Here is a 26,857-nt window from a genome sequence, read left to right on the forward strand (position 1 = left end):
GTCTTGGCTTATTTTCTGAAATCTCTTCCAGAAAAAGCAATACGTTACCAGTGTCCCGACCTTCCAGTGCACAATCATGTGGAGGTATCTTGCAACGTATAGCCTTGAATAAAATCAAGACAACCAACACCAAAAACACTACCTTGTCTGGTCTCCCGTCTGCATCCTTTAACTGAATGTAAGGCTTTTTCCTAATGCGATTCAAATCCTCATGTAATCCATCTAACAGAAAAGCCAGTAGCTCTTGACAATCTTGTTGCTGATAACCAGAAAATTGTGGGGCAAATCGTCCCACTTGTGTCTAAAAAAAAATAAATACAAATATACTTCTGGTACCTTAATTCTGAGATGCTACAGCAGAAAGTTGAAAAGGTAAAATGTAAAAAGTTATAAAAGATAAGCTTTTCAACAGTGACAGGAAGCCAAAACTAATTCTCAACGACCAAAGCACTAGGACAGTTGACACTTATTTAAATATACATCCAAGTGTTTTAATAGGTAAATGAATGGACTGCATACTGATGAATATTACTTTAAATTCTTATTCTTGCATATTTCTTTAAGTTTTGTATACTTAAACTACAAAACCAAAAATGACAATGTACATTCAGGTTAAATTCCCTACTGACCTTGAATGCTCTTGGGGTAACATAGCTGTATTTTCCTGACCACATTTGCTTGATAAGTTCTGCGTAAGATTTTGCTATTTCACCTCGCATTCCTAAAGGATTGTCAAAATTCAGCTCTTCTTGGTATTTATCATTGAGGAAGTATTCTGTAAGAGGAGGTGTGTTGCTCAGACACTGTAAAGAGAAATACAAGATTTTTAGAACAGTGATTTGAATTTGTTCAAACAAAGAATGTCTGAACTTCGTTAAAGCAGATGTGAAAAAAAAAAAAAAAAAAAAAAAGGTCAATTCCAGAAGCAGATAACGGTTTTAAACCAAGACTGGCTGCAGCTATCATTACAAGTTATCCACAGATAATATTTTTCAAAAGCTTTACATCAAAATTTAATATACACAGTAGTCCAGCCAACCACAGTGTGACAGGACAGTTTGTATCGAGGTTCAAAACAAACAAAACAAGGTGGTTCTTGATACATGAATAGTATCTTTATGAAACTCCTTGCTGAAAGTTGTTACAGATCCACAAAGTTTAGAGGGTCTCAAGGAGAGACTGCGTAGACACTTGGAAGAGAGAGCCAATAGGGCTTATTATATGAAATTAACACCACATTCAGCACACCATGTGAGCAGAAAATAGTTGAAAACCGATATATAATTTTTTTTGGCAGGGGTGGGAGGGAGGGGAAGGTGAGGATGCTTGCCCTACTCCTTCTCTTCCGAGGCACCTGCTTATGGATGCTGTTGAAGACAGCAATCTATGCTAGATGGACTTGACTTTGAATCAGAATTGGTGCAGCCCTTCCTATGTTCTTTTAAGTTTTGTGAAGCTGTTTAGAGCTGAAAGTGGTTCAAGGAAAGCAAGGGCCTTGTTTTAGACCGAGATAATGACTTATCCTCTGTACCAGTTTGTCTCTTCTGTCAGCACTTAGAGATAGCAGGATGTAATCACTGAAGTACGATTTACAATTTTAGGAAACCACTTTGAATTTTTGTGTGCTACTCCTTGCGCTCCTTTAAACAAAAACTTTTCCATCACTTGGAAATGATCCTCATGCCATGCCTTAGCAAATAGGTTTAGCAAAGTTTCTTCATTAAATATTATAAGCTTTTCTGCATTCTTTCTTCTATTAAAGATTTCAAGAAAGGTCAAGTATTTAATCTGTCTCATCTGCCTCTCTGCAAATAAAGGGAATAACAGAAAATTTTACCTTCATCTACGCTACTGCATAAGATGCAGCAATTGAGACTGGAAGAATTACAACTTACAACTTTACTGAGCAAGGCAAAAAGTTTCCTATTTCTGCCTATCATACCCATGTAATATCACAAAGCAAACCCAGTCATAATGCTGTAGAGAGATGAGTTTCATGCCTGTATCGCACTCCTTTCTTTTTCTCCCATCTCACCTGAACCTTTCATGAGCTGCCAACACTGCAAAAAAATCCTGATATTACAGACCCTTTTGGACACTGAGGGTTGAAGAAAGCTCATTTTTTCTCTTGCTACATGACAAAGAGCTTTTATTCCTAGTAGTGGTGATCCCAAGCCACAGATGTGTCTTGTCAGTTCTGAACTGATCCATGCAGCTATAGAGGAGAAACACTTGGTCTCTCAAATCCAAACAGACACGGTCAATCAGAGTTTTGCATAAGAAATTAACAATAAATAAAACTACACTTTAGGTAGAATTGCATGTTCAATCTGAGTGATGTGACAAACCCTACTGCCCAAAGAAGATCTGCCCCTTCTCTGCTGACCCCCATCTGATTGCACAATAAAGATATTAATCTCACTAAACTGTCAAAAAAATATTTTTCCTCCCCACTTTTCCTCAGGATTACTTTTGGTCTCGTTTAGGAAATCAAATCAGTTCAGCTGATCAGCTTAGCGTGAGGAATGTCCAGGACAAGGAACTAAATAGTGCAAAATAGTAAATTTTTCTACACATTCTTAGTCAAGCACTACACAATGTGCTGACAGTGTATTGTTTCACAAAAACCCGAATTTATCTTCTCCTAGTTTTCACCTGATAAATTAGTTTTGTCACTTTCTCAGAATATTAATTTATATTTGGATGTATGAGTCAAGAAGATCACTACAGATAATTACTATTTTTCCTTATAACAACGTCCACATTCCGACATAAGATGACAATGATGGTAGTACTAGAATGCACAAGGATCTATCTGAACATGGCAATTTCTGAGATATAGAGCTGACATCTTTTCTAAAAAATCAGATGCCACAACTTTTAAAAAAGTAGCTGCTAAAGGAACTAATACAGTTGTCCACATATCCACTGATCTTTTCAATGTAACTGACAAAGCTAAATAATTACAAATGTTGTTTACATCTTGAAAATGCTGATCATGATTAAAACCACAGGGAAAAAAGCATGCAGAAGCCTGGATGTTTGGAGCCTTTGAAAGGAAGCCTATATTCTTATTTTCTCATGATGTGATATGTTGTAGGTTATCAAGGAACCTTACGGAAAGCATCAATAAAAAAAAAAACAATAAAAAAACAACAACAAAAAAACCCAACCCCAAACTCTTAGAACCAAGACAATCTACTAGATAGCAAAGTCATCAGATCTAAGTGCCCTGTTCAACCTCCTGGTTTTTTGTTTGTTTTAAAACACAGACATAGGTAAACTAACAAGTATACCCACAAATGAAGAATAATAGAATACAAAAAAGCTAAACAAATACAATACAACTAAGGAAAACAGTCTGTGAACTAAAGAGGTAACAGAACGGCACTTCATTTCAGGTACTGCAGTCTCCGCAAGTTTCCTTTAACCAACAAAACTCCTGTGAAGTGCTCAGTTGCTGAACCTAAACTGGTTGTTTAGCTAAATGATCATGGGAAAAGATGGAATAGAATGTAGAAACTCCAAGACCAGCTATGAGACAAACCACAGAAGAGAAGGATCAGTCTTCAGCATGACAAAGTTTAACACTGAAATTATAGTTCCATGTTACATATTAATTACTTGGAAAAAAAGGAAAAAAATATTTTTCTGTAGCAGGGCAATCCGTGGATAACAACTATTTATGTAATCAGTATCAAAGGATCATAATCAACCTCCAAGAAAATTAGTCAAACAATACGACTGGATGAAACAATGCTTCACACAATTTGTGCATCGACTGCATTACGCAACACTGCATGCACTGCTGACGTACATACACATGCGTACAAACACCCTGGAAGAATTCTAAACCATTGAGTCAAAAAGGAGACCTAATCACCCGTAAAGACACATACAGTCTACTGTTTATAGAGCACAGCTGTAACTGTGTGGGAGGTATTATGATGCATAGGAAAATGAACAATAAATAATCTTCATTTTTAGTGCCTTATGTATATACACCAATGCTGTAGCCTCACTGGAATACTGTAATTCCAATACGAGACTATGATCTTGTTTAGCAAGTCCACCTGTCCTATAAAACCTTAATATAGGTGGAAACATAGTAATAAAAATAGTCATGTTGTACTTCTCTAAATCCACATAATTTAAATATGAGAAAACTCTGCTGAAAGACTTTGCAAGGACTCTGATTATTTAATTGATAAAAAGAAAATAAAATGAATGAAGAAAGAGGGCTACCAAGACAGACAGTGGCCTGGGAGCACTTGCCCCGTGAGAAAAGGCTGAAGCACGGGAACTTGTTCAGCCTGCAGAAGAGGCTGTTTCACGGAAACCTATCAGCAGCCTTCTAGTACCTACAGGGAAGCTAAGGAGAAGATGGAACCAGGCTCTTCACAGTGGTGCACAGTGGGACGACAAAAAACAATGGGATAAGCTGAAACAAGAGAGGTTAAGGATATAAGGAAAGAAGTTTTCACTGTAAGAACAGTCAAGCAGTGGAGCTGGGAGGCTGCGCAGCCTTCTTGGAGATTTTCAAGACCCAACTGGATAAAGTCCTGGGCAACGTGGTCTGACCTCAGAGCTGACCTCCTTTTTGGGCAGGAGGTTGCACCATAAACCTCCTGAAGTTCTTTCTAATCCAAATTGTTCTATGATCCTATGGTAACAATGAAACATTTATTCACATCCCATAAGGGATGTTACACAGAAATAATGTTAAAAATAACATTTCAAAGCAAAGAAAACATCATTACCTATTATGCCAGTGAGCTGGGGAAATGAGAAGCAGACAATACAATCATGAAATGGAGCTAAAAATTGAGTGTTTCTATAAGTATCATGGTTCCTTAGCTGTCCTACTTAAAAACAATTTTAAGCAAGGGACATTAAAATTTTGTATTTCAGCTTTCCAATAGAAGACCAAAAGCTGACTGACTGAAAGATGCCATAGGAGAAAAAACTAACTACTTTACACTTGTCTATCCTACTTTTGTCTGAAGCACTTAGTGTGAGACGTGGTGAAAAGTACTCAGCTAATATACCCCTTAACCCAAACTCCGAATGCCAATGGCAACTGAAACAGAGCACTAAAAACTTAATCATTTCAGGTTTCAGTGAAAGATGTTACGTTTTGCCTGGATAAACTCATAGCCATAAGTAACTGTACAGGGAACGTGTATCAGCTGTCTAAAGAAGGAAAACTGTTGAAATACCACATTACAAAGCTCTCAACAGCTGCTGTTCGAAAGTCAAGTATATATATCCACACTGATGGAAAAAACAAAACTGAAAATGCGAGGGGAAGAAGTGAGAAGTGTTTTCAATTAAAACATTTGCTTTCATTCTTCTCCTATTTTTGAATTACAAAATGAAAACTTTGTGAACTCTCAGGTTATCACTGCAAAAGAAAAAAAACCCCATAATTTCCTACAGAGCTCTACTCACTAGTATCCCACCAAAAAGGCAAAGCAATACTTGGGAAACATCCACAGGTGGCAGCACAGCAATGCTTCATGAGATTAATTTTTTTTTTTTTTCAGCTTTGAACATAGCCATGTACATAAGTAAATGTGAATAAAACATCTATTTGCCAAATACTTTTTTTTTTAATACGGTTTCAAGCATTCATAATAATGTTTTCATAAAGTCCACAAGCTCCCTTTTGTCTTTCCTGTTTTATATAATGCTCAGATCTGCAAAAGCAGACATTTAGGCCTTAATAATAACAGTCAAGCCTTAGGTGTTAGCACTGAAGTAAATTAAAATCAGATACATGGAACACCCCTTCAAAAGAATCTGGGAAATCTATACAAAAGTTCCAATACAACAAAAAATGAAATAATATTGAATTACTGCCTTTTAAAACAAGAAACAGTGATAAGACAACAGTGCTTGGGGAGAAATACAATGGTATCTTAACCTTCTTGGCCTTATTCCTACCCAGCTTGCAGCTGTCTGTGGTACCGCGGAGGATTTTACCCAGTTCTTCACCATCTCTCCTCTAGTCATCTTGAGCTTTGTAACACCGAAAGCCCCTACTTGGAAAAGCAAGAGTCTCTACAACAATCACTTAGAAGGATGAAGAGGCAAGCCTAACCTTACCCGTGGATTGACAAACTATTAATGAACTGGCAACAAGATTTAAGAACTGCCAAAATTATCACATTTCTACCTAGTACGGTTACAGTACAAAATCCTTCAGACAAGTTTGTCAGACTCTGGATAGCAAGATGTGCAACGATCTGGCCCTCTTCTTCAAGGAACACTGATAACAGTTCTGATGAAAACCATCTTCACTGTACATGAGACGAGAGCAAAGAGAAGCTGTCTGAGAAATGAAGTGGGTTTTGAAGCAGAAATGGCTCTTATGTGAACAAAAGGGGCCTCAACGCTGTCTGGAAAGGACAAAGATCTGAGATATACCCATCTGGTATATCAGTCCCTCCTTCCAGTTTTGTATCATCTCTAATCCTGCTGAGGGTGCACTCTGTTCCATCATCCATGTAAAAGCCTAAAGCACCCAATATTCCCAAGCAGAATTCCCCAGTCTGCCATCCATGTACTATTTGGGGCCATCCCTTCGTTGCTTCAGAGATTAGACAACAATCAAATGTGTTCAGAGTGCTTTGGCTATAGGCATTACACCTCTAGCCAGAATAATCCGAGGTTACTCTGTTAACAGTAGAAGGTGACATTTTACTGCACTGATTTGCCATTAATTTATGCTTTCAGCGTAATTGGAAATAAGGCAGAAGTCAACTGGTGGCAAGGAGGAAGAAGACAGTAGAACTTGCAGTCTGTGAGACCTTAGTGTGTTAAGAACATGACATACTTCCACTAAAAAGCACTTTTGTGGATTTCTTGGAGAACACTAAACTCTGAACAATACTTTCTTTGAGTGATACAGAAGATGGAATTGAAAGATACTTTACACTTCCTTGCTAAGAAAGTTGGCAAATAATGCATTTGAAAAAACACACCATCAACGACATACTAAAGGTACCATGCCAAACTAAAAGCTGCACTGCTCAATAAACACCTCATTTTCTTACCCAAAGCACTGTCTTGTGAATCAGCAAAATTGTATTTATTAATTTACACTACAGTTTCTCAGAACTTATTTGAACACTTGATTCCCTAGATATAACTGAAAAGCAATGCAGTCAAAGCTGACATGATTTAGAACGCAAACCTCAACTAAAAGACTGCTTTAATTACAAAACACAAGTTCCACAACTAAACAAAGCCAAATTAAACTACTAGTTCTTTCTGGTCATTAATTAAGCTATCACTGCAGCTTCCACTTAAAAGGATTAAGTTTTTTTTTTTTGTCTTTGTAAGAGTAACACTAGGTATACTAGTATTTCTCTTGCAATCACAACAAAGAAACGCACTATTACATTCCTGTAAAATATCTCATCCGTGAAATAGCAGCTATTCAAAGGGGAAAGGTCGAAGGGAAATATGACCAAAGGTTCCCTGCATGTTAACCTGTGCAATAAAAGTACATAATAATTAGTTTGAAATAAAGGCCCACTAATGCACCAGTTATCTACTTTCTGACACTTCAGCACTACAATCTGTACTCAAGCGCATCTCAAAATAAAAAAGTATTTTTCATGACATGCATGCATGGCAATCATTACAAAAAAGCAAAGAATCCCAAGTAAGGGTTCACTCATGTAGAATGCTGGTCAGATCTCTTTCTGACGTTGATCACCGTGCATGACACAGGGGAAACAATGAATGCAGCTATGTAAAACAACTTTTCTAGTATACCAATATAGATATATTATTTCTTCACTTTTAATCCTACCCTGCTACTTAACGCAGTCTCTTAATATTAGTTTCCAAACATGACAAAAGATAACAAGATATTAGTTTCCAAGTAATAAGACAAGCTCATTTTATCCTAAAGTACGTACCTGAATTGCTGAATTCATGAAACATGTATTCCCCAAGTTACTCAGGCCACATAGGCCTGGCTGCTCATTGTGTCTTCCTGGCTCTGAATAATCATAATTCTTATAAGCAGTATATGATGGGAGACAATAGTTTGAATTTTTCACACTGTAAAAAAACAAAACATCTTTCAAAATGTAAACATGTACTCTATAGTACTTTAATACATACAAGTACTTTATAAGCTTAAATGATTAAAGATGTTAAAGTAACTTCTGTGAACAAGAAAGGATTTTAAAGAAGTATTTAACTAATGTAATAACATTAATTTCAGTTTAAAAGTCACCAAAATCTAATGTACTGCAATAACTGTAATTATTATATCCCTACCCCTTTTTGATAGGAGCAGCTTCACAGCTTACTCTATTCTTCATTGCTCCATCAAATTTAATACACTCAGATTTTAGACACCACCAGCAGCAATCAATCATTTACGTCCCTTTTGCATCCTGCTACTGCAAGAGTGAGGTCGGTGGGAATGGGAATGCAGAGTTACAGGTGAAAGCTGAGATTTCCAAGGCCACTGTGGCATAGCTGCCTCACTGCATCAGAGAGTCTATTTATAGCTTCCCTGCTAGGACAGCACAATCCAGCATGCAAATGCAGGAAAGCCTTGAGACGCAAAAGAATGCGCAAAACGCCTTGCAACAACTTCATTATAAATCGCTATGATGCATCTGTTTGGAGAAACTGGAGAAGACTGAAATAGGTAAAATGGTAAGATTTAAGGCAATTTGTTTCCAGATGAAATCATGCAAATAATAAATACAGAATAACCCTCAAAACAGTAAAGTAAGCATATCCAAGAACACGAGAAAGGCAAAAGAATCTTCTAAGAGAATGCTCTGTAATACTACAGATGTTAGAAAAAACAACCAACCAGAAAGGTTAAACTCTTTCTTAAACTATTTCAGGCACTGATTGTAGTGAAACCTGCGTGATAGTAGCTTTGGCTAAAGTTCAAGAGTATTTCTGCAGTTACTAAGCATTATTCACATTAGAAGCAACTTGAACAACAACGTGAACCCAGTTGCTGAGAATTACAAGGAAAAATATGCAGTGCAAAGAATGAATTCTGATAAATAATTGAGATTTATAATTATAAAAGTCTGAGGATGCAAGTGCCCAATGGCACACTACAGCCATTATTCCTGAACGCTACCACACTCTTTACATCCAACTGAATTCCAACTGTCCCCTCAGTGCACAATTACTCACTTTTCATGAATAACAGCTGTTTTACTTTAATCACAAGATTTATTGAAAATTTCAAACAGAAGGGGAAGAAAGTTTCTCCCTCTCCTGACAGCTTCAGAAATCTGTGCAGTTTACAGCTTTGCTGTCCATAAAGCTGCTGCTCTCAAACTTTTACATCTGATCATTTATTTTTAATAGTTGACTTTCCTAGCAATCCTTCCCTCTTCCATACAAGCGCATTTTCTCTGCTCTCTGGCTGGCCCCCAAACTAGCTAAGTGGCATTGTGTTTGCTGGTATTTTTCTGGGAAAAATCCCCATAAAGTTAGTTTTGCCTGTTCAGATTAATCCTAACTTAATGCTTCACCCTTGTTTACACAAGATACTTTTTGAACTTCGGGGCCCACACACCCTTCAAGCTTGCTTCTGTGGTCAGCCCTTCCCTATCATTAGTCCCTGGTTCACCCACACATGAGAGATCCCCAGGAAAAATTACCTTCCATCACCCTTTGCAGCTGCATTCCAGCTATTGCAATGAACCCCAGTTCCCTTAAGTTGGCAAGCCTTAGTCCCCCCAAGAAGAAAAAGCACAAGCTTGCCATTGGTGGTAAACGCAACCTTCACAATACAGCCAACCCCCTGACCCAGCTCAACAGTTCCTTCTTTTTCCTCCCTTCGCAAACTGCCACCTTAGGAGGGACACTAGAAAGCTAGGAAATGCAACTGGAGTCCTTTGGCTATTGTGCATTCACATGAAAGACCTCCTCAAATTAGTTGAGTAACATCATGATAATTTAATTCAAGATAATTGTAATGCAGATAGATCCCCAGTGTTGGTTTGCTCTAAGGGACAAACTGTCAGAGTTTACCTCTCAAAAGGGAAAGCCATTTCTGAGCTCCTTCATCTTCTGTACTGGCCCACAGAAATACATTTCAGGGGTTTAGAGAATGTGGTTACCACACTCATCCCGTGAGTCAGGTCTACTTATATATTTTTCTTTCAGGTTTCTGTGATACTTTATCAAAACATATCAAACAAAATACAGTGCTGACTACGTGCAGGAGACTAGGAGATGTCTCTCTACAGCTTTATCAGTCTGCAAACTTAGTTTTTTCTGGAAGAATTATTTTTATTTAAATTACATTGTGCCTCTGCTTTTCATGCTTTTGAGACTGGACAAAAAATAAAGTATTATTAATAGTCAGTAGTAAATGGTTAACAATAGGAAGCAAGCAAAGATGCAAGGGCAAGTCTACATAAACTTAATTCAAACAGAAATGCCCTAGAAAAAGTAACTTGTGACAGCATGTCCCTAACCTCCATCTGCTTTTCCTGCAAAACCTTTAGAAAGTTGCCTTTAACAAAGGAACAATGCATGGAAAAGCAGAGGGGCAGTATTAGAATGGGGTGCTTAGGTAAAGGCAATAACAGAAAGAAAACAAAAAATAATGCAAGACTTAGAAAACCGAAACCTTCTTCGGACCCTTGAACAATTAGACAGGGTTCTTGAAGTAGTGAAAACGGTGAAGGGAGGTTTCTGAATGAGATTTTATTATCTGTAAATCTATAAATTTTGAGTTCTATGTGCCATATGTGAAATTACTTATATGTACTGTCTATATCCTGCCTATAAACCTCAAAGCAGCTTTCAGATGATGATGAACCCAGAGCACTCATTGTGTAGTTGGACTTCGGGGAAGTGTGGAGAAGTTTGGAAAAGCATCACTAGCTTTGCAAAGTACACAATTTGACAGCAGTGCGCCATATACCAACAACAGGTGCTGCAAAAGGAATTTGATTTGCAAGGACAAGCTCAGAAAATTAAACGTTTGGAACACTTATTGAGCTCTGTAATATCTCAACCACCTTAATGCACTGCCGATGTGTTTTTGTTACCAGCCACTTTAACAAACCCATAATCGGGTTCCATGTCACTACACAAAGAGTACTGTTTTTGTTATTGTTCATGATCATCATCTCCAGAGCAAAATATAACATTATAATCTATTCAAATCAAGTAAAAAAAATAAAATAAAATTCACCTTCCTCATAGTATTTGCCTATGTGTCAGGTGCAACATGAAGAAACTGATTCTACAGGTGATGTAATTAACATTTATACTTCTTGAAATAAGCATATTGAAATATACCAAGCATGCGAACAAAGCTGCCAACTGGCTGTCTTCTGATAAACTGACACTACTGAATGATGAGGCAAGTCATTTTAGGAGCCTGAAACAATGGTTAAAAGTGATGAAAACGAAACAACTTTTCTCTTAATTCCCCAAGCAAATTCCCTATTCAAATGCTTTTTATCCCTTCCCCACATAATTTAAAAAAATACCATATGTGACATGAAATGTATTGCTTTATAACAGCAATAAACAGAAATTCCAGTAAGACCTAAATGATGCGTGTCTCTCCCTGCTCTTCTGAATCCACTAACACATATTATGCTAATCCTCCTATGTTACTCTTTCAACAAGATCACCTGTAAAGGCAAAAGAACATCAATGATCAATTATTTGGAATCCTCCATTCCATCAAATGTAAACTCACGTCTACAGAAATGAAGGCTTTGGACCTGGTAAAATTTGCGCAAGCTATTTCTATTACGACTAGCTCACCACACAATTAAGTATTTATCAATTTGAGGCTTACTATTACTCAGAACACCTCCTGGATTAGACAAGTATTACCAAAATGTGTATCGTATGAAGAAACATGATACTTTCTAGAGTTTTAACATAATTTGTACTCTATAGCCGAGCTATAATAATTGCAAAACCAGGCTTGCAATGACTAACATTTATCACTATTACTACACACAACCTGTTGTTTGCTTTTTCTGCCTTACAAATCAGCTTTGTCAGCTAAAATTATCTTCAAAACAATTACTGGTATTTCTTTTAGAGTCATACAGCATCTCATGTCCATATGGAGGAGGCAGTGGATCCCGGAAAGCCACAAATGTATGATTTGTGCTACTCTGCTAAAGATAACGTGCAATGTAAGACACAATAAGGCAGAAACATGAAAATAAATTCCAGGCAAAGCTGACATAGTTAGTTAATTAAGAAAGTAATGAAAAGAAGATACCATTAACTAATGGAAAAGAAGTGCTTTCTTAGACAAGGAGATATTTGCAAGAAAAGCAGAACATAGAAAGAAACTCATCTTAACCCAGAATGCTACAATGCAATTAAATAGAGAGATTATCTTTCCATTTAGCTTTTGAAGCGTAAAATTCCTAATGCAACAGTATATAATTTAAAGTACCCAGTGTATTAACGGATATGACTTCTCTATTACTGAACTAGTTAATCTTGAATACATATTCTGACAGAAAAGCTGCTGAAGTTTCTCCCGCATTATACATTGTAGTGAATTATTAATTTGTGATTTCTTAAATAGTTATTTTAAACTCATCGTAATCGGATTATTGCATTGTAAGGATAACCATATACTTCTGCACTGAATACCTGCCTTAAATAACATCCAGATATACAGCGTTTTGAGTTACAAGAGAAAAATGGCGGCTGTTTCATAACACTATAGAGAACATGTACCTACTACCTGATTTACAGGTGTTTAAGTTATAGTTCAGGCACTTTAAAGGACCAATTCCTTATCAAATCTGAATTTTGTATCACTTCTTTTTAAATAAGTGTTCCTGTTGAAAACCTCAAATTAAAAAAAAACCAAAAAATAATCCCAGAATTTTACCTGAAGTTCTAAAAGCTCCTATTTTGGCTCCAAAATAAACCAAAAAAACCAGATAAAATCAGCTAAAGCAAGTGAAGAAACTATCTTTAAAAGCTGCAAGAGCTGGCATCAGGTTTTGTAAGTACTTCCTAAAAATAACTAGAGCATCACTAGGGAGAAGCTAACATTTAAAAAAAAAAAAGAAAAAAAAAAGAAGGAACAAAACCCAAAAAAGGAAGAAAGCCTGGCTGGCTTGATTTAAAATGGTGACTCCCTAGGAAAAATTAACTGTTAAACTTTGGCTTTGGCATTACAATTGTCTTTTGCATAAGCAATGGGGGAAGGAGATATTAGTTCTCGTGTGGAGGCTCAGCTCTGGTCAAGTAATTTTTCACACAATCATAGATACAATATACTCTTTATTTACTACACATTCACACACAGAGTACAATAGACTGCAGTTAAATACATGGATTTCAACTGTTTAACAGTGAGAGTTGGGGCTACTCACAATTGGTAGAAGCACAAGTGACACTTCACCCCTTAGGAAAAATCACTTCTGATAAATGCAGTATTTAACTGGAAGATATTGTATAAGATATTTAATATTTATGTCACCTTTTTAATATTTATTAACATCTTCATGTTTGATCACAAAATGCATGTTTGGAAAAAGATTTTAAATTTGAATGAAACGTAAGAATAAGCCTCTTCAATTTCCCCCAGCTTGCGTTAAAGATGAGTGCTCTCTGGTTTCAGCATTTGAAAGATTCTCCATTATTTGTTAAAGTGAAATAATTCTACGTTTTTCTATATTCACCAACTTTTTTTACAGTTGTGTTCAACAAAAAAAAGTTTACACACAACAAAGTTGGCCACTGGAATATGAAAGCTCTTCTTTTAGAGTTTTATCACATTCTTAATTAAACTTCTGATTTGGAACATAAAGGAGAAAACCCTTAAAAGTGGGAAGCCTCTTTAAGTAAGCCGCTGCTCACTGTAATATTCAAGCACACCTATCAGACTGATCTCTCTCAAATCTTCTAAGCACTACGACACACAAGTTAAGTTGCTGATAATTAATCAATGGCTACAATCACTACGACAACCACTACAGCTAAACCAATTCAGCTGTAGTGGTACCAAATCAATGTGTGATGTCACATACGCTGCTATAATACCTTAGCATCAATAAATAAGGGAAAACCTGACCACCATAGATGTAAGTACTTTATACTTTTTTTGTTGTCCATCTAAATTCAGGCAGGACAATAACAACAACAATAATGTCTTTTTAGCATGATAAACTCTAAATGAAGTCTTTTCTTACAATGCTCAACATTCATTTTAGTGTCTCTTCTACTAAGGACTGTTACCCAACATCTTTAACTGCGTTTCAATTCCTGGTATCATGCTTTACAATACCTACACTATGAAATAGTGACCAGTAACAATTAACAATCCAAATATTGTAAAACAAATCAAAATCCTTAAGCTAGGAGCTATAAAACATCAAAATTTGTTTATGTCACACTGGGGTGATTAAATTAAATAATGTTTTAAGGTACATTGCTTACTTTCTGTTGTTCATGTTGTTATAATTATTTGATAGAGATGGAGAGATCTTTGGTAAAGTTGAAAAATTGGATGCACCTGGGGACCTTTAAAAATATGAAAATGATAAATTAGATAAAAATGCTGAGATATTAAAAACTATGAAAGAAAGCTAATAAATGAACAACGCATATAAACAAGCATGGAAAAGAAGTATTTTTTTTAAAAGTGGGCATAGCACTAAAAATACCAAGGACACGCAGCCCTCGGAATCCATCTTTTAAAACTTTGAAATGCTGCACAGTACTTTAAACTTTCATCTCATGTTGAAGAAATAGTTATAAGAAACAAAAAGCAAGCAAACAAACAAAAAAATCATAGACCACTGTGCTAAAAAAATTATTTTCAGTTTATAGTACGACTATAGATATTTTGATGTTCTAAAACCTAGAATGTAAAATTTCTAACATGGAAGTGTTCTGAATTTTTCATTTAACTGTATATGGATGTTGAGATGAGATACAAAAATTATTAAGATACATACTTCAAGGTTAGTTTAAAAGCAGCATGAAAGCATTTCATTAAAATTGTTTTATTAATAGTGTAAAAAAAATCCAGGATATTATGCACAATACTAAATAACCTTTAATTTTTTTTTTGCCAAAAGTAATAGCATTATCACTCATCCCCATTGTTTAAGACTATTTTAAAAAATAACAATATTGATAATTTTAATCGCAAAGGCCCTCTGAATGTAACAAATACAATACAGAACTATTTTGCAGTGTATTTTTCTTTTTCTGATCAAATTTCACAGATAACCATGGAAAAGTCTCTGAATACTCAAATAAATTTAGGAACCTTCATGTTTTTGTGGTCCTTATGCAACTCCAACTGGTTTGCAAAAAGCTCCAGCTGTCCTTGGAAAGCTTTGAAATACACATCACAATATTAAGAGAAGAAATTCTGCATGCTTAGGATTTTTTTAAGCACCTTTCAAGAACTAAACTCTGCAAGAAGATAAACATTTTTACACAGGGAATTTTCCCAAGTATATTCATAGAATCGTAGAATCGTTTAGGTTGGAAAAGACCTTTAAGATCATTGAGTCCAACTGTTAACCTCACACTGCCAAGTCCACCACTAAACCATGTCCCTAAGCACCACATCTACACGTCTTTTAAAATACCTCCAGGGATGGTGACACAAGCACTTCCCTGGGCAGCCTGTTCCAATGTTTGACAACCGTTTTGGTGAATAAATTTCCTAATATCCAATCTAAACCGCCCCTGGCACAACTTGAGGCTGTTTCCTCTTGTCCCATCACTTGTTACCTGGGAGAAGAGACCGACCGCCACCTCACTACAGCCTCCTTTCAGGTAGTTGTAGAGAGCGATAAGGTCTCTCCTCAGCCTCTTTTTCTGCAGACTAAACAACCCCAGCGCCCTCAGCTGCTCCTCATAAGACTTGTTCTCCAGACCCCTCACCAGCTTTGTCATCCTTCTCTGGACAAGCTCCAGCACCTCCATGCCTGTCTTGTAGTGAGGGGCCCAAAACTGAACACAGTATTGGAGATTCGCTTTCACCAGTGCTGAGTACAGGGTTCCCCCCTGTACTAGGGAAGATCACTTCCCTAGTCCTGCTGGCCACACTATTTCTGATACACACCAGGATGCTGTTGGCCTTCTTGGCCACCTGGGCACACTGCTGGCTCATATCCAGCTGGCAGTCAACCAACACCCCCAGGTCCTTTTCTGCTGGGCAGCTTTCCAGCCACTCTTCCCCAAGCCTGTAGCACTGTATGGGGTTGTTGTGACCCAAGTGCAGGACCCAGCACTTGGCCTTGTTGAACCTCATACCATTGGCCGCGGCCCATTGACCCAAGGGTGCACTTGATCCCCTCGTCCAGATCTTTGATAAAGATATTGAAGAGAACAGGCTCCAATAGCGAGCCCTGGGGGACACCACCAGTGACCATCTGCCGATATTTTCAAATTTATTTTCAACTTTTTATTAATAAACCTTTTCCAAAGGAAAAGATGTATCACTATGTGAAGAAAACGTTATTTAATTTTTAAAATATTCTCACCAACATTCATAAAGCTTTCCTGTAGATTTTATCAATCTAAATCCTCTTTGAATATTATCTTCAAAGAATTAAAACACACAGACTATGTCCTCAAGAAAGGTGTAAGACTGAAGCAAGTTTAACCCTGCTTAAGTTCAAGACAAAATCTAATTTATGCACATTCATACATGCAATTATTTTAGATGCTATTTAAACTGAGTCACTTTGAACTGAAATTGAACTTTTCAAAAAAAATCTGAATTTTTTTTACATAATTTAAACCAAATTTAAATGCAATACAGTTTTAAATTAAAAAACTCAATGTATAATTGTTGTCTAAAAATTAAGAGAAACCAGAATACGCTACATAAATAAAGGGCTGCTTTGCACTGAAGACTAAAAAGAAGTTAATTTGTTTCTTACGGAAGATGCCAATCGGTAGTTTTATTCTTTGATAGCATTTCCTATCAAATGCAAATGATGATAACATGTAAAAGAGTAAGAGATTCCTACTACTCTGAGGTGTGCAGCCTTTCTGTTTGCTTACAGCTACTTACGTTGCTAAACCTTGAGTACAGAGAAGAACAGAATTCATTCACAGCTCTTACAGCTTTTAATACATTTCAATACTTGGGGGAAAACTTTGTAACAACATTGGCAGAAATCCTGCCCCATTTAAAACAAAATAATAAGATGAAAACAAGGATAATAGAACACCCTTAAAAAGCATTAAGTGCCAAGGCTGAATGTATTGCCATATGTATTCTGCCTTTAAAATTGTATAAAAAGAATAACCAAAAGTATCTACTTGTAAAACAACTGCAATGACTTAGGAATCTCCTACAAAAAAAAGAGAGTAATCAAATGTGCAACAAAAACTCAATTATGGTTTAAGTGCAAGGTTCTAAGACTAAGTATGTGACCTTTTAGCAGTATACTAACTTCAGTGTGTATTAATGTCCAAAGAATACAGTTACTTGCTTGACAAAAATAATAAATTTAAAACTCTGGTTGTAAAAAAACCAATAATCACTAAAGGGCCTTGTTTCTCATATGCAGAAGAGTAAACCAAATTCTCAACATAGCTGCAAAAACATCAGGAACTATGTAACAGATAACTTTTTATAACAGGTAACTTTTTATGGTCTAACAAACGGAACCCACAAAATTATTTATTATGGTTTAGCATTTTAACAGTCCAACTAAAGACAGGTTAGAACCCAGACTTTACTGTAGACCATGGGACCAGATGGGGTGCATCAAATGCTGATGTTACTGTGATGGGAGTCTTGTTTATTTTTGAAAGATCCCGGCTACTGGGAGAGGTTCCTGAAGATTGAAAGAGAGCAAGTGGCACTCGTCTTCAAGAGGGCAAGAGAGAAGATCTGGGAAACTACTGGCTAGCCCATCTCATCTCAATCACGCAGAAAGTGATGAAGCGACTAATCCTGGAACCCACTTCCAGACATATGAAGGACAAGAAGGTGACGAGAGCTAGTCAGCATGGATCTACGAAATGTGAATGTTGCTTAGCCAACCTGATAGCCTTCTATGATGAGACTACTAGCTTGGCAGATGGCGGGGAGCAACGGATGTTGTTTATCTCAACCTCAGTATGGATTTTGAGACTGTGTCCTATAACAAGCAGAAGACAACATGGGTTTTTAAATGTGCAGTGAAATGGATTGAAAACCAGCTGAATGGTTGAGCCTAGATGATTCTGACCACCAGCACAAAGTCCAGTTGGAGGCCAGGTATGCTCCAGGGGTCAACACTAGGTCCCATACTCTCTAACATCTTTATTAATGACCAGATCATCAGGTCAGAGTGCACCCTCAGCAAGATTAGAGATAATACAAAACTAGGACAGGCTGATACATCAGGTGAGTGTGCTGCCATTCAGAGGGACCTCAACAGGCTGGAGAAATGGGCAGACAGGAACCTCATGAAGATCCATCAAAGGAAATGCAAAGGCCGGCACCTGGGGAAGAATAACCCCAGCCACCAGTACACACTGGGGCAGGGGAGGGTGCCCAGATGGAAAGCAGCTTGGCAGAGAAGCACCTCCGGTCCTGCTGGACAAAAAGCTGAACATGAGCCAGCAACGTGTCCTTTTGCCAACAAACAACCTTGTGGGCTGCATTGGGAAAAGCACTGCCAGCAGGTCAAGGGAGATGATCCTTCCCCTCTGCTCAGCACTGGTGAGACACCCCTGGAATGCTGGGTTCACTTTCTGGGCTCCCTGGTACCAGAGAGACGGGGACATACTGGAGCCAGTCCAGTGAGAGGCCACAAAAGTGATCAAGGGCTTGCAGCACCTGACCTACATGAAGAGACAGAGAGAGCTGGGGCTGTTTAGCCTGGAGAAGGCTCCAGGGCAATCTTATCAATGTGCATAAATACCCAATGGGAGGGAATGAAGAAGATGGAGCAAGTCCCGTCTCAGTGTTGCCCACTGAAAGGACAAAAGGCCACGGGTATAAACTGAAATACATGAAATTCCATCTGAACATGAGATGATGTTGAACAACAATAACAAAAAAAAAGAAAGTTGGGGAAAAAAACCTAATAAACTCTCACCTAATTTACAGTGAGGGTGGTCAAAAATCGGAACAGTCTGACCAGAGTGGCTGTGCAGCCTGCATCCCTGGAGACTAAAAATGTGCCTAGACATAGTCCTAGGCAACCTGCTCCAGCTTCCCCTGCTCTGAGTAGGGGGACTGGATGAGATTACCTCAAGAGGTCCTTCCATTCTTAAGGACTCTGATTCTGCAATGGTGTGGTTATAATCAGGCTAATACATAATTTAGTATCTTAAAGCAAGCTTTAGTATATTTAACTTACTTCCATTTAGAATATTCTCTTCTTACAAAAACCAACTAATTCGGCTAATCATACTTCCTTGGGGGGTGTGCATGAAAAGTTGATATTTTAACATTCATCAATCAAAAAAATCTTTAATGTTCAGGGCATGCATTTGTTAAGAGTTTGTCAACCCTGCATTAACTGATAATAACGAACATGTTTGTTAAACTAACTTGAAAACATCTGTAGTACATTACCAATGTTTGATGTTTACCCAGAGGGGCTCAGACACATGCTTACCACAATCTAACAAGTTATTATGCATCAGCAAGTGGCAGTCTAGCTCTTGACTGGCAGACAAGCTCTGACAGCTCTTGCTTTTACAATTTAAGACATCAGAATAAGTCCCCAGTTAGCTCTATTCTCCACAATTATCTTTCTTATAGCAAAGTCAGTAGAAAGGCAGGCCTGTCTGCACATCAACTGCTTCAGGGGAAAAAACCCCAGATTTTAAATCTCCTGGTTAAAGATGATATTTTTTATTTCAGTAGACAAACACAGTTTTTCTTTTAGAGACTCGTAGATATTTTTTTCCTATAAAACTTGGATACACAAGAATTGAATTATTTCAAAAAGGATAGCTAAGCACTTTTTATTCGGACTTCTTTTCTCTTAAAAGCATTAAAAGCATCCAGCTCAGGAACAAATAAGAATCAAGTACGAGCCTTTAGTGTTTTTCCAAGATAAAAAGGCATACAGATTTTAACAACAAAAAAAAAATTATGAAAAACTTCCACGTGACAAATATTGTAAGAAAACATTCATTATTACAAGGAGAAAAAAAAATATGAATGTGTATAGTCTCAAATTTTTGTATGGTCAAAAAAATAAAAATCAATGTATTCCCTTTTACATGCTAAAATTGTTAAAGTTAACAGCAGACCATCTGTAAATTATGCAAAGTAGTAAGCTAATTGATTAGGATGATTTATTCCACCATGAAGTCTAAAAAAACTGGACCAGAATTAAATCTGATAATTTTATTATCTACACAAATGTATATCGATAGATTAATTAAACATTCTTAGTTTTTTTACCATCTAAGAAGTATTTTTGAAGACTATGATGGATCAATAGATTTAATATTTGTTTATTAAGTTTTCTTAGAAAATAGCAAACAATACCTTCCTAAAATTAGAAGGAAATGAGTTTCTAGTTAATAATAGCTTATTTGTATGTTTCTCTAACTTTCTTTTATATTTGCACATAAACAGGTTACAACTTCTTAACCGAAAACTAAGAGAAAACTTGTCCTGGCTATTCATTTGGTAATTTGTGGAACTTCAAAACTTGAGCTCCTTCCTTCTCCTTGTCTCAAGTTTCACAACCACAGATTGGATGAAAGATTTTAATTGTCGTACAGTTTTTCCTGAACATAATTAATTTGATTTTGTAGTAAAGTTGCTTAAGTTACTTGAACTACAACCTTAGATTTTTTTATATCTTAGTTTAAAACATCCTCTTGACGATAACAAACCATTCAAATAGGGTTGGTTGGTTGTTTTTCTGTTTGTGGAATAATCCCCTGCAGCAGGATACAGATATTAAAAAAAAATGTTGTCTGCACACAGATCACAGGTCTTCATTCAAGGACTGGGATCAGTGGCAACTAAGCTACAAAAGCAACTGGGATCTCCATGTTTGGATGAGTTTGTGACATGTATGACACTGAGTGAGAGTCACCAAACAGTCGAATAGGTTTTCCAGGGAAGCTGTGGAGCCTCCCATCCTTGGAGATGCTCAAAATCTGACTGGACACAATCCTGAGTATCTTGCTCGATGTGACCCTTCTTTGAGCAGGTGGGTTAGACCAGACAATCTCCAGAGATGCCTCCCAACCACAACCATTCTGTGATCCTGTGAAAAGCTTAGCTGATTTTCTGAAATGATCCTGCCCTTTTCAAGCAGTATAAACCTTTCATACTTTCCAATATTATATATTTTGACCTTTCTAAATATGGCATTTTATTCTCTGTCCTCAGAATTTATGTTTTCTATTTGTACTCTTTTAAACACATACTACTTTTAAACAAGATGCAGTCTCAGCAGGAACTGCTGTGAGACCAGAGTGCAACCAATGCCAGGACTGTAGGAAGGTATCTGGATGTACACTATTTGTGATGACAAACTCCTAATACATCTTACACAGAAGACTCAAAAGCAAGCGTTTAATATTTCTACCCCTTTAAACATTTATTAGGTTTTTCATAAAGTTTTAAACAGATGTAAAAACCTGTCTCCCTCACTGCTTGTTAATAGTTTCCATTCGAATCTACTAAATTTTGCAACCTTTCCACTACTACAATGCACTTGAATATAAAATTTCAAATCAATCTTTCTGATAGGTGCCAAACCTCAAAAACATATATCCCAGCTTCACAGTAATACTATTCATCATCATTTGCTGGTTTACTTAAAGCCTCCTCTGACACGGATATTCTCAATTATCATTTTATTTGTCCCCAGATCAAACATTTTTCCAGGAGATATTCTTTAATTTGTGTGCTGCTCCTGAATGTTTTCCATAAAGTGGAATGGAAATTTGGCAGAATAAAAGCAGGTACCACCACCAATAATATCCTCCTACCAAAATTTCCAAAAGAATCCGTGACATTGAGTATCTAAATTCTTTTAACCTTCAAAATCTACATTTAAAATTTGACTCAGAATTTACATTCCTATTAGATGCTTTTTGAGGTTAGAGATCAAACTTCAAGTATTTTGCATCCCATTCTTTCTGCTCTTGCTGCTCTACATTCTCAATTCTTTGTGTCACAGCATCTTGCTAAGCAAGATTATACTGCTCATACTAAGCTTAAATTGAACTCAGACTTCACTAAGCAACTTTATAGAAGCTAGTGTTCCTAATAAAAGTGCTTGAGATAAAACATCAAAGAATTTCTGTCCTTCAAATGATAAGCAATGATACTATAAAAATGTTTTAAAACAACAGTGAACCTCAATTACATGAATACAGAATATCAAAAGGAATAAAAGGAACCGAAAAGAACTTTTTATGATAGATATGCTTGAGAATCAGACAACAAAGGGAAAAAACAGTTAACAATTTGTAAGGCTGAGATCATGTTAGTTTACTAGTAACTAGTTTCAACTGTTCTTCAAAATCAACAGAACGTGATTTAGATTCTGGAAACAACATCAAAAGTTTATCCATATAAATGAAAAAAACCACTGCACTTCTTAATTGATGACAGCTCAACAAAGAACAAAAGCAACACGCTGGCAATGTAGACAGCAATTTGCATAACGTTTATGTGTAAATATTGTGCTTTAGACATAAAAGGAAAAGTTATCCATGAAAAAATTTACATATTAAAAAATACTGATAATATACATATACCTATGTTCACCTAACAGATATGCTATGCTTTGAAACAGAAATCTAAATAAAATTATCTAAGTTTTACAGTTTTCTACTATGTTTTTTTTTCATTTATTTTTAAGTAGGATAATTTAGATCACTGGCTGAAATCAACAAAATTAAGCAACATATATGCACGAATTCACCATTATTGTGTCACGTTCTACAATGTGCAGCACTTATAACAAATACAGTATTCGGTATACTTTCAGATAAAACATCTGAAAGCATCATTTTAAGAACAGGGTTTGGTTTTTTTTAAAGCAAAATAACATGTGAAAATATTTAAGTTATAGTGAATAACATGACTTAAATTCACAACTTACTTAGGAGTTGAAGGACCTCTAGGCCATGTTCCATCCTCATTCTTCTGCTCTATCACCAGTACCTACCACAAAAAGTGTAACAAGAAAACTGAAATAACAGTACCGGTAGATTGCTTTCTGTTCCAATCTTTTTAATGGATTTGCTGACATGTGATTGAGACAGAAAAGACTGATGTCTTTTTTCTCCCTGCACCTTAGTTTGTGCAACTTTGGGCAAGCTGCTTAGTATTTCTATGCCTCAACAATCCACGGATAAAATGACAAGACCTTACCTATCAAAGAGGTCAGAAATGATTTGCAATGTCTTAACAGCATCTATGAATCTATAGAAATCATATACCTATACAACAGCCCTGTTAAGGAAGGATATTCCTGAAGGAATTTTGCCTCTCATAAAACACAACACAGATCGGTAGGAAAAAAATCCAAACAAACCAAACCATTTTCTGCCTTAATATCCTTAAAATCATACCTGTCTGGTTACTCCTGTATTTTTTGCAAAAGCATTCATCTAATATTAATATTCCAATAGGACAGTTGGCTAATGAGATTAATTTCCTTCAAGTTGTTATTGGTACAAAAGGGAGCACAGAACACTCAGTCCTAAACACAGGCATCAAGTGCCATTTGAAACGCCTTTGGGTATTTGAGGTATCTGCCCTATGCTGGCAGATATGACACAGGACCTACAAAAAGCTCACGCCTTTCTGGATTGACAGCTGGGATAGCCTAGATCATCTGAAATGGCAACTAGACTCCAATATTTAAACGGAATCTAACTCTTAATTTCCAATGCAACTAATTCTGCATAATTGCGCACTGATGTTTCAGAATGCTAATTAACTGCCATACTGTGTATGTGTCTACACAGTGACATACATTCACGTATGTACTTATGCTCAAAACCTGTGTAAGTCATGCTGCCACTTGAAGATTTAATCACATTTTCAGTCTGAATACACTAAGACATGACATTGAAAACCAGACATCTATCATGACCTGCTTTCTATCTTGAAAAAAACAGTCTGCTATCTTTGCTTGTGAATGTTGTAAGACAGAGATTCTGCCATGTTTTCTTCCATTGGCTTCCAGGGACTACAAAATACAGTGAAGATCTAGACTTAAAGTTCACTGAAACCCCTTAAGGGCTCACTTTAGAAACCAAATGGTAAATTCAAAACATTAATTTACTCAATTACATATGTAGTTTAGAATTCCATGTTAAAAAATAACTGTTAGGTTAGATAGACTAATAGTCAGAATAACTATAATTAGATTAGGAAGCTAAGCAAGAAAAATAACAACCTTGTGTGTCAGCAAGTGCAACTGACCAAACACACATGGTCTAATATGACATTTAGCATTTTCAGAAACCATGGTTAAACTCAGTTTTGGACAATATTTGTTTTGCTGAAAGTACAGATGTCACCCAGAGATCTTTTAAAGGCTTTATTAGGCCATGCTCGCTTCATAGTTAATGTTTCACTGGGATAGAGGCAATTTGCAAGTTACATCTTTGACGCAAATCTTTTATGGGAGATGTGGGCTCTTCCAGCAGGACATCTGCATCGTTACAATTACCTGTATGAGGGTTTAAGTGCATGCAGCGTGAAGCTAAAGGGCACAATAGTTCAAGCTGTTATTTTGGTGCACTGATTACTTACCTTCCATGCCATAAAAGAAAACTGAAGCACAGCATAAATACTGCTGGTAAGTAGGTTAGAGGCAAGTATTTCAAGGCAAAAGGAAATACTTTAATGTAATCTTGCCTACAATTACTGCCATCAAATTTCATCCATACATGTTTGTAGCACAACAGCATGAACTACAGCTGTTGAAAATGAACTCTATTTGAAAAACAAAGAATCAATGCAACAATCTAAAAAATTATTCTAACAATGAAATTGTTCAATCAGTTTGCATTTATAGCGGCTTTACTACATTTACTACTGTAGCTTTAACATCCAATATGTATGTTTTATATTAATCTGGAAAGATAAAAAAAGTATCTTGTAAGAAAACCTGCCATAAAGGAATTTTAAAATGATGATATAGTCTCACGCTAAAGCAGGTTTTCAAGCTCTTTTGTCTCTGTAAGTTCTTATGCGAAATCTTTTCACTTTTCTTAATTTCTTTCTGAAATCTGGACAGCGAATTTTGAGTAGAAGACATTATTCTTTTAGAGTACCTAAAAAGTTCTTCAAATTTTGGGTTTCATTATAGGAACATATCCCAGATCCTAGGTTTTACCAAATTCAAGTCAGCGTTCCTCCATTCATTTAGTTTTACTTCACCAGGAGATTTAAACTCATCTTTAATCTCAAAAATACACTCAAAGACTGACTATTTTTATTTTGATCAATTTACTTACAAAATCCTCTATCCCTAACACAATCTATTAGGAGGCAATTTTCATTTAAAAGAAGGAAAATTGATTTAGTACAGCTACATTTTCATGAGCAAATAAATTAACGTATAAAAAAAAGAAGTAATATTACACTGTACCTGTCCCTGGTATAAACCAGCATCCTGTATGGTACTGTCTGGTTTATTCAAAGGTTCAAAAGTATTACTCATGTATTTGTTCCACAATCTGGTCTCTTTTTCACCTGGAATATTGAAGATCTTTCTTATCTCTTTTTCAATTGTATCTGTTTTGAAAGGGAGAGAACACAAGTTTAGCATTTCACTACACAAACAGTTTAAGGCTGAAGAAAGCATCAGAATCACCTGCTCTTTTGTTATATTCAAAATATGAATTAAACTTTAGGAACAGCCATGCAACTACATCATGTTGTATGACAAGCAGAAAGTTGCTAGTTTGCTGTCCTTTAAAATGTAAACAGTCAGAGGACTATTTTATTCCCTCCTGAATCTCTTAGCAAAGCAGAGCAAGTGAAAACAAGCTGATAAATAATAGATGACAGGAGGTACCCAGGTACCTATGTACTAATTTCTCAGAGTGCGGTAACACAGGAGTGTAGGTGGGTAGGGAGTGATTAGAAGTGAGCCTGGCAGCAAAATGAGGTGCAGGGAGTGCAAGTCATTCTGTTCCTCTCCCTAAATCAAATCCTCTTTGGCTTTTACTCTTCTACTACCTATATCCCAGTTCAACCACAATAAATACGCATAAACTTCAATTTACACGCTCACTGAAATTACAGGCTACTCTGTAAAACTGAAGTGCATAAATTTATTTTAAAAGGATGATGTAAGATTTCACATCCCTGAAAGATTTGCCATAAAAAGGTCTACCAGCTCCTACTCTACCTGACAGAAATATAATCACTGTTACATAATTTTAAGGTAGTATAACCATGTATATAACTATGCAAAAGCAGAGTTTGTTAAAGAGTTATTTAATTTGAATACGTACAGTGCTATACCATAGCTATACTTCACTTAGATTTTTATTTTTTTTGGTAATTAGTACACTCATAAAGGCCCATGGCAGCCAAGTCTCATAACACAGAAAACAAAGCAGGAGTCAAGAAATGTACAGTTTATTCCTGATGATCACTGAAAACACAATTATAAAAATAGGCACTCTAAGCTCTTTGAGAGACATTCCCCTGAAATCTCAGGATAAAACACCAGTGTTTCAGCTCCTCTAGCACTCCCCTTGCTCCATTTTCCTTAAGATTATATTTTCTCTTCCACTATGTTAAATATGAAAAGTCAAAATGCAACCTGAAACTTCAAAGTACCTTGTAAAAATCCAGTCATTGGCTTGTGAAATACATGACAACTGGCCAATATAATATTTGTAGAAACTGTAGGCTGAATACAATTTC

At 36.4% G+C, this 26,857-nt stretch overlaps 1 protein-coding gene across 3 annotated transcripts in view; it reads right to left on the reverse strand.

Annotated features, from left to right (window-relative positions):
* USP15 (ubiquitin specific peptidase 15) overlaps positions 1-26,857 on the reverse strand; it is a 64,573-nt gene that overhangs the window by 10,718 nt on the left and 26,998 nt on the right. For 2 of the 3 annotated variants that reach the window (XR_010069509.1, XM_063323069.1), the window contains exons 5-10: positions 25,569-25,714; positions 23,064-23,125; positions 14,446-14,529; positions 7,932-8,076; positions 630-803; positions 143-301 (exon numbers count right to left, since the gene is read on the reverse strand). Coding sequence is in view for 2 of the 3 variants with exons in the window: in XM_063323069.1 (XP_063179139.1) it covers positions 143-301; positions 630-803; positions 7,932-8,076; positions 14,446-14,529; positions 23,064-23,125; positions 25,569-25,714 (770 nt within the window). In the remaining variant the exon portion in view is untranslated. The remainder of the gene's footprint in view (positions 1-142; positions 302-629; positions 804-7,931; positions 8,077-14,445; positions 14,530-23,063; positions 23,126-25,568; positions 25,715-26,857) is intronic. The other variant, XM_063323071.1, reaches the window with a different exon arrangement.

This window comes from Chroicocephalus ridibundus, chromosome 1, assembly GCF_963924245.1.
Source record: "Chroicocephalus ridibundus chromosome 1, bChrRid1.1, whole genome shotgun sequence".
In the NCBI taxonomy this organism is placed as follows: Eukaryota; Metazoa; Chordata; class Aves; order Charadriiformes; family Laridae; genus Chroicocephalus; species Chroicocephalus ridibundus.